Source organism: Chrysemys picta, chromosome 25, assembly GCF_011386835.1.
Source record: "Chrysemys picta bellii isolate R12L10 chromosome 25, ASM1138683v2, whole genome shotgun sequence".
Taxonomy (NCBI): Eukaryota; Metazoa; Chordata; order Testudines; family Emydidae; genus Chrysemys; species Chrysemys picta.
Window position 1 is genome coordinate 625,423 of NC_088815.1, and position 15,080 is coordinate 640,502.

The 15,080-nt window shown below is 48.4% G+C and overlaps 1 protein-coding gene across 2 annotated transcripts in view; it reads left to right on the plus strand.

The window, feature by feature from the left end:
- The window catches only part of SPPL2B (signal peptide peptidase like 2B), a 96,708-nt gene that overhangs the window by 34,589 nt on the left and 47,039 nt on the right, over window positions 1-15,080 (plus strand). For both annotated transcript variants that reach the window (XM_005309308.5, XM_005309307.5), the window contains exon 3: window positions 11,248-11,430. In XM_005309308.5, coding sequence (XP_005309365.1) covers window positions 11,248-11,430 — 183 coding nt within the window. The remainder of the gene's footprint in view (window positions 1-11,247; window positions 11,431-15,080) is intronic.

The window sequence follows — 15,080 nt, forward strand, 5'->3', positions numbered from 1 at the left end:
GTAATCTTTTGAACTACTCATTTTTAACCCTGGAATACTGAGAAAGCAGCTTTGAGATTTGTTTGGGGATTTCATGTTATTGTGCAATATGTTGCAGTCTTATTGTAATTTGATTTATTAATGTTCTGAAAAATTCTTAAAGGTAACTTCATTAGAACATAGATAACATAAGAGCTGACGTAGTGGGTCAAATCATGGTCCATCTTGCCCAGTATTCAATCTCTGACAGTGGCCCATATCAGAGCTTCTGGGGGAGTGTACAGAACAGAGCAATTATGGAGTGATCCACCCCTGTCTTTCACTCCCAGCTTCTGGTATTCAAAGGTTTAGGGTTGCTCTGAGCTCAGGGTTGTGTCCCTGACCGATAGCCATTGATAGATCTATCCTCCATGAACTTACCCAGTTCTTTTTTGAACCCTGATATACTTTTGGCCATCACAACATCCGCTGGTATTGAGTTCCACAGGTTAGTTGTGTGGAAAAAGTACTTCCTTTTGTTTGTATTAAATCTGTTGCCTATTAATTTCATCGAATGACCCCTGGTTTTTGTATTGTGTGAAAGGATAAATAATACTTCTCTATTCACTTTTTTTCTAGACCATTCATGATTTTGTAGACCTCTATCATATCCCCCTTTAGTTGTCTCTTTTCTAAGCTGACCAGCCATAATCTTTTTTTTTAATCTCTCCTTGTATGGAAGCTGGTCCATACTCTTGATCATCTTTTTTCCCTTCAGTGAACCTTTTCCAGTTCTGTTTTGTTCTTTTTGAGATGGGGTGACCAGAACTGGACTCATGGGCACACCAGGGATTCATATAGTGGCATTATGATATTTTCTGTCTTATTTCCTATCTGTTTTCTAATAGTTCCTCCCTTGACTGCTGATGCTGCACATTGAACAGAAGTTTCAGAGAATTATCCCGGTGCCTCAAGATCTCTCTCTTGGGTGGTAACAGATCATTTAGAACCCATCATTGTGTGTTTATATAGTTGAGATTATTTTTTCCAATTTTGCGCTTACCAACGTTGAATTTTGTCTGCTTGTTTGTTCAGCAATGGCAACCATCTCATTTAGGTAATGCTTTCTTAGATAGTCTATTGTGATCTAGATCTCATTTCCTGTAGGCTTGAAGTTCTTGCTGCTTTCTTCCAGTCCTCTGAGCTGCACTCATAGTTGTTTTTTCTAGTCAGTTATATTCGATCTGAGACCCCAAATTAAAATATTTGGTCAAAGCTTACTGTGGAGATTAGCAGGAAAGAGGATTTTAAAATTTTTATTAAAGTTAATGTTTGAAATTAACTTTAATAAAAAAATTTAATTACGCTACTCTGCTTCTTTAGTGGTGTGGTTTCTTTGTCAGGGTAATAGCTTTCTTTCAGAAGGGTCTTTAATTCAGATTCTCATTGTTCTCAAGGACACTGAAAGTTACCCCATTCCACCTTGACACACTGCATTCACTCTTAATGTTGTCTGATTACAGGACATTGCACGTTGGCTCTTATATATAAGCCAGGGGTGCCCAAATTAAGGGCTGCACTCGTCAGGAACCCGAGGGCTGCACACAATTTGCATAAAATGGGAAGATTGCATCCATCTTTTTCTTCAGTTTGAAAGTGTGGCTTCATGTAGACTGAGTCCCAGAATGCATTACTCCACCTCGGACTGAGTGGGCTGCTTGGTTCAAGGAAGCATTGCATGCTGGGAGCTGTAGTCTGTGGGGAGAGCACAACTTGTAAGCAGGACTTTGTGACATTGATTGGGACATGCTTAAAAATTAATCACTTTATTCTGTGTTATACAGCTAAAATGGGTCCCAGTTCATTGCTATTGTCACACCTCACATGAGGGCCTAATGTCATTTTTTAAAAGTTTTGAGGCTAGTTGACTGAGGCTCAGTCCACAGAAGACTGAGATAGTGATGATGGAAACAACTAGTAAAAGTTTTCTGGGCCTTTTTGAGTGTGTCAGTCAAGTTTGTTGGCTTGTATAGCAGCAGTGACGGGCATTTCAAGATTAGAGTATTGCACTATACTCTACATGGTGCTGCACCTTATCAGCCCTGAAGCTGGTGCAGAAGGTGGAAGATCTGCTTGTTAAGTGGTGTCTCACCATGGGTGCAAGAAAACCAGTGCTTTGAAATCTATATTGGCTTCCCATGGGTTTCTGGAAGGAGTTAAGGTCCGTATGTTTTATTATATATCCTAATAGTCCCTAAATGGAATGTGGTCTGTCTACCTGAGACACTGCTCTCTGTATGTTACGTTGCCACACTTTAAATCAGTGGAGATGCTTGTGCTATAGCTCCCTTGGTATAGAAGGAAGAGAGCTGCTTGGAGGGTGAGGCCCTTTCTCTGAGGGTGTCTTGACTTTGGAATTCACCCACCCACGTGGCCCATAATAGTCCAAATCTGTTGACCTTTAGTGCACACAGTAAGGCTGTGGTTATGGATCTGGATAAGAGTGAGAGGCGTTTTATTGGGGAGGTTAGGGTTTAAAGCAGTGGTCACCAACCCGTAGATCGCGATTGCAATCTCAGGTTGCTAAAAGTCCGGTGGTGCAAGGCACGTCCCTGCCTGCCCTGGCCAGACGCCGCTCCCGGAAGCAGCCAGCACACCCCCATGGTGTCGGGGGGAGGAGCAAGTGGCTTTGTATGCTGCCCCTCTCTGCAGGCACCACCCCCGCAGCTCCCATTGGTCGCAGTTCCCCGTTCCCGGCCAATGGGAGCTGCGCGGGTGGTGCTTGCAGGCAGGAGCAGCACACAGAGACTCCTGCCCCCACAGGGGCGCGTTGGCCCCTTCCAGGAGTGGCGTGGGGCCAGGACAGGCAGGGAGCCCACAACCCAACCCCCAGCCCTGAGTCCCCTCCCAGACACAGCACCCCATACTCCCTCCTGCACCTCAACACTCTGCCCTAGCCCAGAGCCCCTTCCAACACCCAAACTCCCTCCCAGAGCCCGCACCCTCTCCTTCACCTCAACTCTCTGTCCCAGGCCAGAGCCCGCACCCTGCACCCTCTCCTGCACCCCAACACTCTGCCTCAGCCCAGAGCCTGCACCCTCTCCTGCACTCAAACTCCCTCCCAGAGCTTGCACCCCTCACCCCCTCCTGCACTCCAACCCTCTGCCCCAGACTCAGCCCAGAGCCCCCTCCCACACTCCGAACAGAGGGAGGGGGGATGGAGTGAGCGGGGCAGGGCTTTGGGGAAGGGACGGGGCCTTGGGGAAGGGATGGGGTAGATCCTGGGTTGCACTTAAATTCAAAAAGTGATCTTGAGCCTAAAAAGGTTGGAGACCACTGGTTTAGAGGTTGTCCATTGTCTGTGGAGAAAGGTCACCAGTTTTGTTACTGCTGGTCTTGTTTGAGTTAAATTGTATTTTTAATTATCCATGATGATACTTAAAACTGGAATAGGCATCCTTTTCTGTCTATGTCCATATATTGTATTCAGTGTTGGTGTTGTAGCAGTGTCGGTCTCAGGATATTAGAGAGACAAGTTGGGTGAGGCAATATCTTTTATTGGACCAACTTCTGTTGATGAGAGAGACCATTTTTCAAGTTTACACTGAGCTCTTCTTCAGACCTGAAGAACTTGTCTCTCTATATCCATATGTTGAAATCCAAAATAAAAAATACATCTTTATGAGCAATATTACTTGCAACTTTCCAATCTTAAAATAAAGATAAGCAAATCTCATGCTTTTGGGCATTAAGATGATCATCATGCAGGTCAGAATAAAACCCATCTGGTCTAATCCCACCAGTGATTTGGTTGGAATAGTTTCCATTCTCTTATTGGATGACTTTTGCAAATGCTTGTGTACATGTTAAGTAGGGTGACCAGATGTCCCGATTTTGAGGCGTTTGTCCCGCGTCCCAACCGAAATAAGATATTTTGTTCTGGGCGTTTTGGGGGGGGTTTTTTACACTCACCCGTCTGGGTCTTCGGCGGCGGGTCCTTCAGTTGCTGACGGTCTTTGGCGGCATTTCGGCGGTGGCTGCTCTGTCTTTGGCGGCAAGGTTTATTACCCGCTGCCAACAGCTGCTACCATTAGTGTCCCTGGGCCGGAACCCGGAGTAGAGGGCGGGCCCAGGTTCCCCCCAACCCACCACTACAGGAACACCTCCTGGGAGGGGAAGTCAGGCCCCTGTCAGGACAGGAGGCTAAACTGTTCTAAAACAAGCCCCTAGGGACAACAGAGACTGTGGGAGTTCTCTCACTAACCTCCTTGCTGGCCTATGTTGAAAAGGGCTCAGTAGACTGTAACCTTGGCCCTAGAGAGAGAAGGGCTACATGGAGGGTCACAGTGAGCCACTGAGGCTAGCATATACCGCCTAGAAGCACAGGACCCACTGGGGCTCTGCCACAGTGGGCACTAATGGAGCTACAAGATATGACCATGAGCAGATCAGAAGTGACTACAGGGCTATGGGAATGAGCTTGAAGGAGCTGGGAGCACAGGTTGTGTTCTCATTGATCCTTCTGGTCAAGGGTAGGGGTCTAGGCAGAGACTTATACATCCTGGAGGTAAATACATGGGTACCTGGATAGTGTCTCCAGGAGGACTTTGGTTTCCTCAACCATGGGATCTTGTTCTGAGAAGGTGGTCTGCTGAGATTAGGCCCACCTGTCAAGGAAGGGGAAGAGTATCTTTGGATACAGACTGGCAAGCTTAGTGAGGTGGCCTTTAAACTAGGTTCGATGGGGGCAGGAGACAAAAGCCCACAAGTAAATTCAAAATATAGAGCCCTGTGGGTGCAGGGTCAGAATCTCTGGGGAACATGGGAAGTTGCAGCATGGACAAAGGAGAGACAAGAGGGAATACAAGGGGGAAAATCTAATGAACATCTTAGATGTCTGTATACTAATGCAAGAAGTATGGGGAATAACAGGAAGAACTAGTGAATAAAAACGTAAGAACGGTCAGACCAAAGGTCATCTAGCCCAGTATCCTGCCTTCCGACAGTGACCAATGCTAGGTGTTTCAGAGGGAATGAACAGAACAGGTAATCATAAAGTGATCCATCCCGTCGCCCATTCCCATCTTCTGGCAAACAGAGGTTAAGGAAACCATCCCTGCCCATCCTGGCTAATAGCCATTGATGGACCTATCATCCATGAATTTATCTAGTTCTTTTCTGAACCCTGTTATAGTCTTGGCCTTCACAACATCCTCGGCAAGGCTGACTGTGCACTGTGTGAAGAAATACTTCCTTTTGTTTGTTTTAAACCTGCTGCTTATTAATTTCACTTGGTGACCCCTAGTTCTTATTGTATGAAAAGGAGTAAATAACACTTCCTTATTTACTTTCCCCACACCAGTCATGATTTTATAGACCTCTATCATATTCCCCCTTAGTCGTCTCTTTTCCAAGTTGAAAAGTTCCAGTCTTTTTAATCTCCTTGTATGGAAACATCCAAAACACAGGACTTGGTAGTGATGGGGGACTTCTGCTACCCAGAACTTGTTGGGAAAATAACATAGCAAGGCACAGATTATCTAACAAGTTCTTGGAATGCATTGGAGACAATTTTTTATTACAGACGGTGGAGAAAACAACTAGGAGAGAGGCTATTCTGGATTTGATTCTGACAGGGAGGAACTAGCTGAGAATCTGAAGGTGGAAGGCAGCTTGGGTGAAGATGACCATGAAATGATAGAGTTTGTGGTTCTAAGGAATGGTAGGAGGGAAAACAGCAGAATAAAGACCGTGGACTTCAAGAAGGCAGACTTTAGCAAACTGAGAGAATTGGTAGGTGAGAGCCCATTGGAAGCAAGTCTAATGGAAAAAGAGAGTTGGCAGTTTTTTAAAGAGGCATTATTAAGGGCACAAGAGCCTTTGTGTGTAGGAAAGATAGGAAGTATGGCAAGAGGCCACCCTCACTTAAACCAAGAGATGTTCAGTGACCCAAAACTCAAAAAAGAGTCATACAAGAAGTAGAAACTAGGTCAAATTATAAAGGATGTATGATGGTGTGCACTCACCTCTCATGAGCGCCTCCTATTGATCAGGTGCGAACCTGCACTCACTCTTTCTCCCAGTGCCCCCTGTCGGTTGTTAACCTCATCAGGATTTCCAGTGGCTCAGCCCTCTGGCCAAGTCTCACACAGTCGAAAGCAGTGATCTTCAAACTGTGGGGCATCCCCCAGAGCTTCCTCCCTGACGATCTTTATCCTCAGTAGTTCTCACTGACCCTGCCCTCCAGCCAGGTCACCTCTCGCGTTCATTCCCCTTCCAGTGGTAACAAAGTTCAACAAATGGTTGGCCCTCTCTAGGGTCTTCAACCTCGTCCTTGAGCCCTTTAAATTCTAGCCCCTTTCTTGGGCTTCTAAACAACACCACTACTTCAATTGCTTGCTCATACTGATTCCAATTAGTTGTGTGTGCACGCTGTGTGCACAGTGGCCGGAAGGTTTTTCCCCTAGCAGCACTGGTTGGGTCGGCTGTGGAGCCCCCTGGAGTCGCGCCTTCATGGTGCTGCATATAGGGCCCTGCCAACCCGCCACCTCTCCAGTTCCTTCTTACCGCCAGTGACAATCATTGGGATGTTTTGTCTCTTGTCTTCACAAGCAATCCTCTAACATAGAGTCTCTGTAAATTGTTAAAAGATAGTGGTGGTTTTTTTTTTGTTTTTTTTGTTTTGTTTGTTTTTTTAAGTTTTTATAGTTCGTTTAGCTATCTGAACTTGGGTTACTGTGTGTGTGGGGGGAAGTTCTCTTCTCCCCCTACCCGCCATTTCCCCTTCCCGCTCCTGGGCATGCTTGGACACAGGGGTTTAAACCGTGTGGGGTTTGCTAAAAGCTTATGTCCAAGGGTGACCCACACACGGCTTGTCTAAAGTTCCTGGGGGAGTCCCATTGAACGGACAGGTGTAAAATCTGTAGGAGTTTTTGCCCCCACATGAAAAAAGAGGGCCCACAGGCTGAAGCTGCTGCTAATGGAAGCAGCTCTGTGCCCTCAGTCCGAGTTGAGCCCCATGGACACGGCGCCCAGCTCCTCGGTATTGATGCGCAGCACACTGGCTTTGATCTGGGACATGGCACCGAGGAAGGACTCTGGGGTCAGAGACCCTCGGCACCAGCACTCCTTAGCACCAAAGTCCACAGCGTGGGAGCAATCGCCGCACCGATCTGTCTCCTGTGCCAAGGAAGAAGCATAGGAAGATGGACAGGGAGCCGCAGAACGAGAGCCACCCAAGGGAGGGCGACCTGTGCTGGGCCACACCTCCCCTCCTGCTCAACAGCTGGCACTATCAACTCAGGCCAGCGGCAGGGGCCATTGAGTCTGGTACCACCAGAGGAGACCCGGGTGGACGATTTGGATCTTCCCTCCACGCTGGAGACTTTCGAGGCGGCCCGGGACCTTTATAACCTTGACCAGTCCGCACTCTCCCAATCAGGGTAAGAGTGCACTGGCCCCGAGGCTCCAGGCACCACAAAGGCCACTGCTGCAGTCCAAGGGCAAGCCTGCTATGACTTGGCACTGATCTCCATCTCCCCGGCACCAACAGATACGGTGCCTCCATGTGATCAGTGATCAGAGTCCTTGGAGTCCAAATCGGAGGCAGACTCCTGTGTGTCCCAGAGGAGCCGGCACCGTAGCTGCCGGCACTCTCAGACTGTGGGGATGACACAGACCTTCCCCCCCGGTGCTGTGGCTGGCTCAATGGCAGGTACCAGCCCAGATCCCGGCACAGTGGCCTTTCTGGACCCCGTGGCCTTACCATCAGTCCCAGGGGTCCGTCTCTGGGCGCTCCTTCTTGGTTGCATCAGAGAGAAGGACTGCGTCTAGGGCCAGGGATCTCTCTCGGGCTTCAGTCACTGCTACGACTACTAGCACCACCACTGGTACCATGTCCGACACCAACAGCAGCACCGGCACTGGCACTGCGCCCGACACTGTGTCTACCATGGGCACTACAATCAATGCCGCGGAAGGCACCGTGGCCGGCGCCACGACCGGCACCGAGGGGACACCAATTTGGGGGTGGAGCCGCAGCAGTTAGAAGAGTCAGATGGGCAGGAGGACCCTCCCTGGTTTGGGGTTCCTCATCGTCATCAGACGAGGTGGTGGTAGGAGCGTCCTCAGGGCCTCCCCCTCCCGACAGCAGGGCCCACCTTGAACTCTTGAGGTGTGTCGCTCAGAATCTTGGAATAAAGATGGAAGAGGTCACCGAGGTGTCAGGCCCAATGGTGGACATTTTATTCCCAGCAGGGCCCACCAGGGTGGTGTGACGTTGCACTCCATAATGTTCTATGGAAATACGCTTGAGTGTGAATATAAGGTAACTGGAATATGCTTTATGCAAAAGGTCTCTTGTAAGTTATCATTACAAAGCTTATAATCTACTGAGTGTGTTCATCCTATTTGTATGTATGTATGTATGTATGTATCTGAAGCTAGAAATATGAAGTATAACTCTGAAGTCCTATTGTAATTATGCAAAGTGTGGGCCATTAATGGTGGTTTGGAAGCTTCATGGCTCCCATTGACTCCCATTGACTAGGACAATTGGTTGTAAATGGCTCTGTTTATTTGCAAACCTCCCTGGGTACTTGTGGGCCAGCCCTGGAAGAATGAAGTCTCACAGGACATGTGACCATGTCACAGGTTACCGGAATCCTGGTGCTTTTCCATTTAGAAGGAAGGGTGGGGATCCAGAGAGACAAAGGGTTCCCGCCTTGGGCCAAAGCTATAAAAGGGGATGGAACAGAACAAAGGGGGCTGCCAGTCATGAGAAATCCCCTAGTTACCACCTAAGCTGGAACTAACAAGGACTGTACCAGGGTAAAGGATTGGGCCCAGACTAGGAAGAAGTCTAGTCTGTGAAAGAAGCTTATTGCAACATCTTTGAGGGTGAGATTTATCTGTATTCAGTTTCTTAATGTATTATGCTTAGACTTGCATGTTTTGTTTTATTTTGCTTGGTAACTTATTTTGTTCTGTCTGTTATTACTTATAAAAAGTAGGATTTACTAAATAAAATCACTTTTGTTTAGTAGCAAACCCAGAGTAAGTGATTAGTACCTGGGGGAGCAAACAGCTGTGCATATCTCTCTATCAGTATTCTAGAAGGCGGACAATTCATGAGTTCACCCTGCATAAGCTTTATACAGAGTAAAACAGATTTATTTGGGGTTTGGATCCCATTGAAAACTGGGTGTCTGGGTGCTGGAAATAGGTAACCTGCCAAGTGGTTTTCAGTTAAAGCCTGCAGCTTTGGGGGCGTGGTTCAGACCTTGGTCTGTGTTGCAGCTGGCTAGCGTGTCTGACTCAACAAGGCAGGGCTCTGGAATCCCGAGCCATTAGGGAAAATGGGCTCAGAGGTGATTTCAGCACATCAGGTGACAGTCCCAAGGGGCGTTCTGTGACCAAACCCGTCACAGCTGGCTCTTCCCCGATTAAAACTATTCAGAAGAACACAAAGACCCTCTGGCAAATGCCGGCGCCTCGGGTTCCTACAGCTAACGGTGTCAATAGGAAATACTTTGTGCCCTCCAAGGGCTACGAATATTTGTTCACTCCCCACTCCCACCAGACTCGGTGGTGGTTGTGGCTGTTAATGAGAGGGAGAGGCAAGGCAGCAGGAGCCTACCCCTTGAGCTAGTGACACAAAGAAACTGGACCTCTTTGGGAGGAAGATATACTCCACCAGACGGCTCCAGCTTTGAATTGCAAACCAGCAGGTGATCCTGAGCCGATATAACTTTAAATCATGGGATGCAATGTCCAAATTCTTGGACCTTGTCCCACTGGACTCTAAGTCTGAATTCTCAGCTCTGGTGGATGAGGACTCGGTGTACTCTGCAACGCGAGCCATGTCCTCAGGCATCACAATGTGCCGTTGCTCCTGGCTGCAGGCCTCGGGCCTCCCCAGGGAGGTACAACAGACAATCCAGGATCTCCTGTTTGAGGGCACTACACTATTCTCAGAAAAGACTGACTTGAGACTCCAAAGCTTAAAAGACTCCCGAGCCACTCTGAGATCACTGGGACTGCACACTCCTGCCACCCAGCATAAACAATTTTAGGCCTCAGCCCATGTCACGACCGTACCAGGGGCAGTCTTGACAGGACCATAATCACAGGCGACCCAGAAACCAAAACTGCCCTTGCCCTAAGCAGACCTTTTTGAAGATGCGTCCAAAGGCAACATACCAACCTGTAAACCGGATCCTTCTTTCCCCTTTTCTGCACACCTATCCGATTTCTACCAGGCGTGGTCCCAAATCACCTCAGACCATTGAGTCCTTCACACAGTAGAAATTAGTTTTTATCCACCCTGAATTACAGGGAAAGTCTTGCTCAGGCCTTGAATCCCTGGGATGGAGCTTCAGTACAGATGCAATCATTGGATAATTTAGCTTCTTAGCTCTCAAAAGTCTGTACTGAGAATGTGCAGACTGAGATTTTTCAAAAGTTTACAACTTGTCCAAGTTTGGGCAAATTTGCATGGGAATGGTAAACAGCACAATGCTGACACCAGGCCGACCCCTTCCCCCTTGCAAAATGTCAGTTCCCTGCATCAAGCATGGTATTGCTAAGGTTTCTCAATAAAACAATTGTATGATTCTTTTTTTTAACATTGGCAAAACATTTCTCCCCAGTCTTGTTCTTGGAAACAGCTGAACTATTTTAACTGTAACTTTCCAAAAAAAAAATCAGCCTGGGGCAGATGCTCACTTTGGAAAATTTCAGACCAAATTTTTAAAGATTGACCAAGCTATAAGCAACTGAAAATAGGGTCTTATAATATTAAGTGTTGGGCAATGTTAACTATAGGTTGTGCTAATAGTACTGTCTGTAATACAAGATAAGATGGGCAGCATGTCAGAGTTCATGCTACTGTGAGAACTCTGACTTTCGTTTCCTGACTTGAATGTTCAAAGTAACCTTGACATCATTCTAATACAGGTGCTCCCCAACTTTTTAGTTTAGGGAATTTTTTCTATAAATGCGGATTTGCGTAAGTCGGGTTTGCATAATCTGGGGGGGGAGCGTCTGTATAAGTGTTGTTTTATTACAACTTAAATTCAGATATTTGTGCCTGTTCCTTAGATCCTGGAGTTGTGTGGGGGAGGGAGGAGTGGTGGTGGGGTGGATTGTTTGTATGTTTGTTTGTTTTTGTACATGGCAATTCTTGCTTAATATAAAGAAATTAAGAGTGATATTTTTTTCCTATAGTTTCTGCTCTTGGTTTTTCAACTAGTGATTCTTACTTTTCAACTAATGTTTCTTCCTCTCCAGTCCCTCTTGCCGCTTCAGGATCAAACAGCGTCTGTCTTGTGTTCTCCTTCTGATGTACCAGATGGGGGATTTCATAACAGAATCCCTATGGTGATGCGGGGGAACTGCACCTTCTATGAGAAAGTCAGGCTTGCTCAGATCAATGGAGCCCGGGGGTTACTGATAGTCAGTAGAGAGAAACTGGTGAGTATATTCCTAATTATTGTCTGCAGTACTGATGTATCTCTGATGTTAGTCTTGGTTATAAAACTTTATTTTTCATCTAGACTTTATTCTTGATAAGCTGCATTGTCTCAGTGCTTCCCAGAATTGCTATTTTTACCTTATTTACTTTTGGGTTTTCTGACCTGGCAAGTTTCTTCCTAGAATTCATGTCTCTCTGTGGACATGTGATGACTCAGCCTGCAGTATTTTGCACCTGTACGAGGGGCTGTGAAACTGCATATAAAGTTACTCGTGTTCTTAGCCAACAGAAAAATATATGTTCATTCCTGATATACTGCCTGAATAATTGCTATTTTGTGAGTAATTTTGTTAAATTTTTCTATTTGTGGCATTTAATATTTATTAATGAAGCCAGAGGTTTTACTCACACAAGTCCCATTTGGAACCATCATGACTTGTGTATACATAATGCCCCTGCGTGAAGTCTTGTCTATCATTAAACACTTGGCTAAAACAGTGAAACAGCTAGTCCAGCTCCTTGGACCTCAACAAAATATTAGTTCTGTGTTGTGACTTAGCATTCAAAAGATTAATCCAATGAAATATACAGCAGTATGGCTTCTGTTTAATGAAATCTGAGTGTCAGCACTGGAAATACATGTCTCTCATAGAATCATATGCCAGACGTGGAACAGATGTTGCATGAAGATTGGTTCTTCTTTGAGTGCTTGCTCATGTCAATTCCAATTAGGTGTGTGCGCGCCGCATGCAGTCGCCAGAAGGTTTTTCCCCTAGCAGTACTCATCGGGTTGGTTATGGAGCCCCATGGAGTCGTGCATTCATGGCGCCACATATAGGGCGCTGCCGACCCACCACCTCTCCATTTCCTTCTTACCGCCAGTGACGGTCGTTGGAGCGTTTCTTCTGTCGTCCAAACATGCAATCCTGTAGTTTGCTTGTTGTACATATATTTCTGTAAATAGTTAAAAATAGTTTTTCAATATTAGTTTAGACTAGTTGAACCCTTGTTACCAGGGGTTTTCCCCCCGTTTCCCTTCCCTGTCCCTGGGCTGGGGTATGCCTCGGTCCCAGGGATTTAAATCACGTGGGGCCTGCCAGAAGCCGATGCCAAAGGGTGACCTACACACGGCTTGTCTGAAGTGCCTGGGAGAGTCCCATCAAGCGGACAGGTGCAAAATTTGTAAGAATTTCCACCCCGGAAGCGAGAAGGAAAGGGACCACAAGCTGAAGCTGCTGCTGACGGAAGCAGCTCTGTGGCCACAGCCAGAATCAAGCCCCATGGACACAGCACTGGGCTCGTCGGCATTGGTGTGCAGCGCACCAGCTCCAATCCAGGACGTGGCACCAAGGAAGGATGCTGGGGTCAGACACCCTCGGCACTGGCACTCCCCGACACTGAAGACTGCTTCCCGGGTGGAATCTCAGCACTGCTTTCAGTCATCTGTGCCACAAAAGAAGATGGACAGGGCACTCCCCCTCTCGAGCGTCAGAGTGTGAGCCACCTAAAGGAGTGCAACCTGTGCCAGGCCACTCCTCCCCACATGCACAGCAGCTGGCACAGTCGATTCCGGGCCCACAGCGGGGCCTGTCAAGTCCGGTGCCTCTTGAGGAGGGCCAAGTGGAGGACGTAGACCTTCCCTCCATGCTGGAGACCTTCGAGGTGGACAGGGATCTCATAGCCCTGACGGGTCTGCACTCTCCTGACCAATGTGAGAGGGCACCGGTCCCGAAGCCCCCGGCACTGGTGCAGTCTAGGGGGAAAGCAGGAATGATGCGGCACTGCTCTCCATCTCCCCAGCACTGACGGGCACGGCGCCATCTTGGTCACCACGTTTGAACTCCTCGGAGTCCAATTCTGAGGCAGGCTCCTATGCGTCCCGAAGGAGCCGGCACAGGAGTTGGCGAAACTCTGACTGCGAATATGGTACAGATTTTCCCTCCGGTGCCATGGCCAGTGCAATGGCAGGTGCCAGCGCAAATGCCGGCGCAGTGGCCTTTTTGGACCCCATGGGCGTACCATCAGTCGCAGGGGTCCATCTCCAGGCACTCCTTGGTTGCATCTGAGGGAAGGGCTGTGTCCAGGACTAGGGTCCCCTCACGGGCATCGGCTACCGCTGCCAGTGCAGCGCTGCCACTGGCACCATGCCTGGCACCGCCACAACGGTGGGCGGCACAGTGGCCAGCACTGCGATGGGGGCAGCGGCAGACAACAGAGGCTGCTTTGCGGAGCCAGACGGGCAGGAGGGACCCTCCCTAGCATGGGCCTGCTCATCATCTTCACCCGACGAGATGGTGGCAGGAACCTCCTCGGGCCCTCCCCCACCTGACAGCAGAGCCCACCTGCAACTCTTGAGGAATCTGGGCATCCAGATAGAGGAGGTCACCAAAGTGTCAGACCTGGTGGTGCACATTTTATCCCTGTTGGGCCCCACCAGGGTGGCACTTCCCCCGAACTTTGTGGCAAACTCCTACCTCTCTGACTCCCACAGTGAAGGGGGTCAAAAGAAAATATTTCATGCCCTCCAAGGGTTACAAATACCTATTTTCTCATCCCCCGCCAGACTCGGTGGTGGTGGCGGTGTTTAACACGAGGGAGAGGCAAGGGCAGCAGGAGCCTACTCCTCGAGCTAAGGACTGGAAGACTCTGGATCTCTTCGGGAGGAAGATGTACTCCAGCAGAGGGCTCCAGCTTTGCATCACAAATCAGCAGGTGATCCTTAGCCACTACAATTTTAAATCGTGGGATGCAATGTCCAAATTTTCGGACCTTTTCCCGGTGGGTTCCAAGTCCAAATTTTTGGCCCTGGTGGATGAGGGTAAGGCTGTGGCCAGGACATCACTGCAGGCCGCACTGAATTCAGCAGACTTGGCCACTCGCACCATGTCCTCAGGCATCGCAATGCGACGTTGCTCCTGGCTGCATGCCTCAGGCCTCCCCACAGAGGCCCAACAAACTATACAAGATCTCCCATTCAAAGGTGCCATGCTGTTCTGAGAGAAAACAGACTCGAAGCTGCATAGCTTGAAAGACTCCCGAGTCACTCTGAGATCTCTGGGGCTGCACACGCCAATCACCCAGCGTAGACACTTTAGGCCTCAGGGTATGCCCTGGCGGTGTCAGGACCACAATTGCAGGCAGGGCAGAAATCACAACCAGTGTCGCCAGCCCCAACCTCCGAACAACCAGGCGTCTGGGTTGTCCAGGCAACCACTGGGCCCCAGGCAGGCCTTCTGACGATGTGCCCGGGGGTGACATACCAACCCAAGTACTACATCCTTCTTTCCCCTTTTTGGCACGTCTATCACATTTCTACCAGGCATGGTCCCAAATCACCTCGTACTGTTGGGTCCTTCGCCCAGTAGAAATGGGATAGTCTCTCCAATTCTTCTCGCCCCCTCCACCTTCTTCAGGAACCCTTCTCACGAGCAACTCCTTGTACAGGATATACGAACCCTCCTACTGTCATGAGCTATAAAGGAGGTTCCACTGGAGCTCAGAGGCAAGGGGTTCTACTCCCAGTATTTCCTAATACCGAAAGCAAAGGGGAGCCTCAGTCCCATCTTGGACCTGCGCAACCTCAACAGGTTCATGAAGAAACTAAAGTTTTGTATGATCTCTTTGGCCACCATTATCCTATTCCTGGATC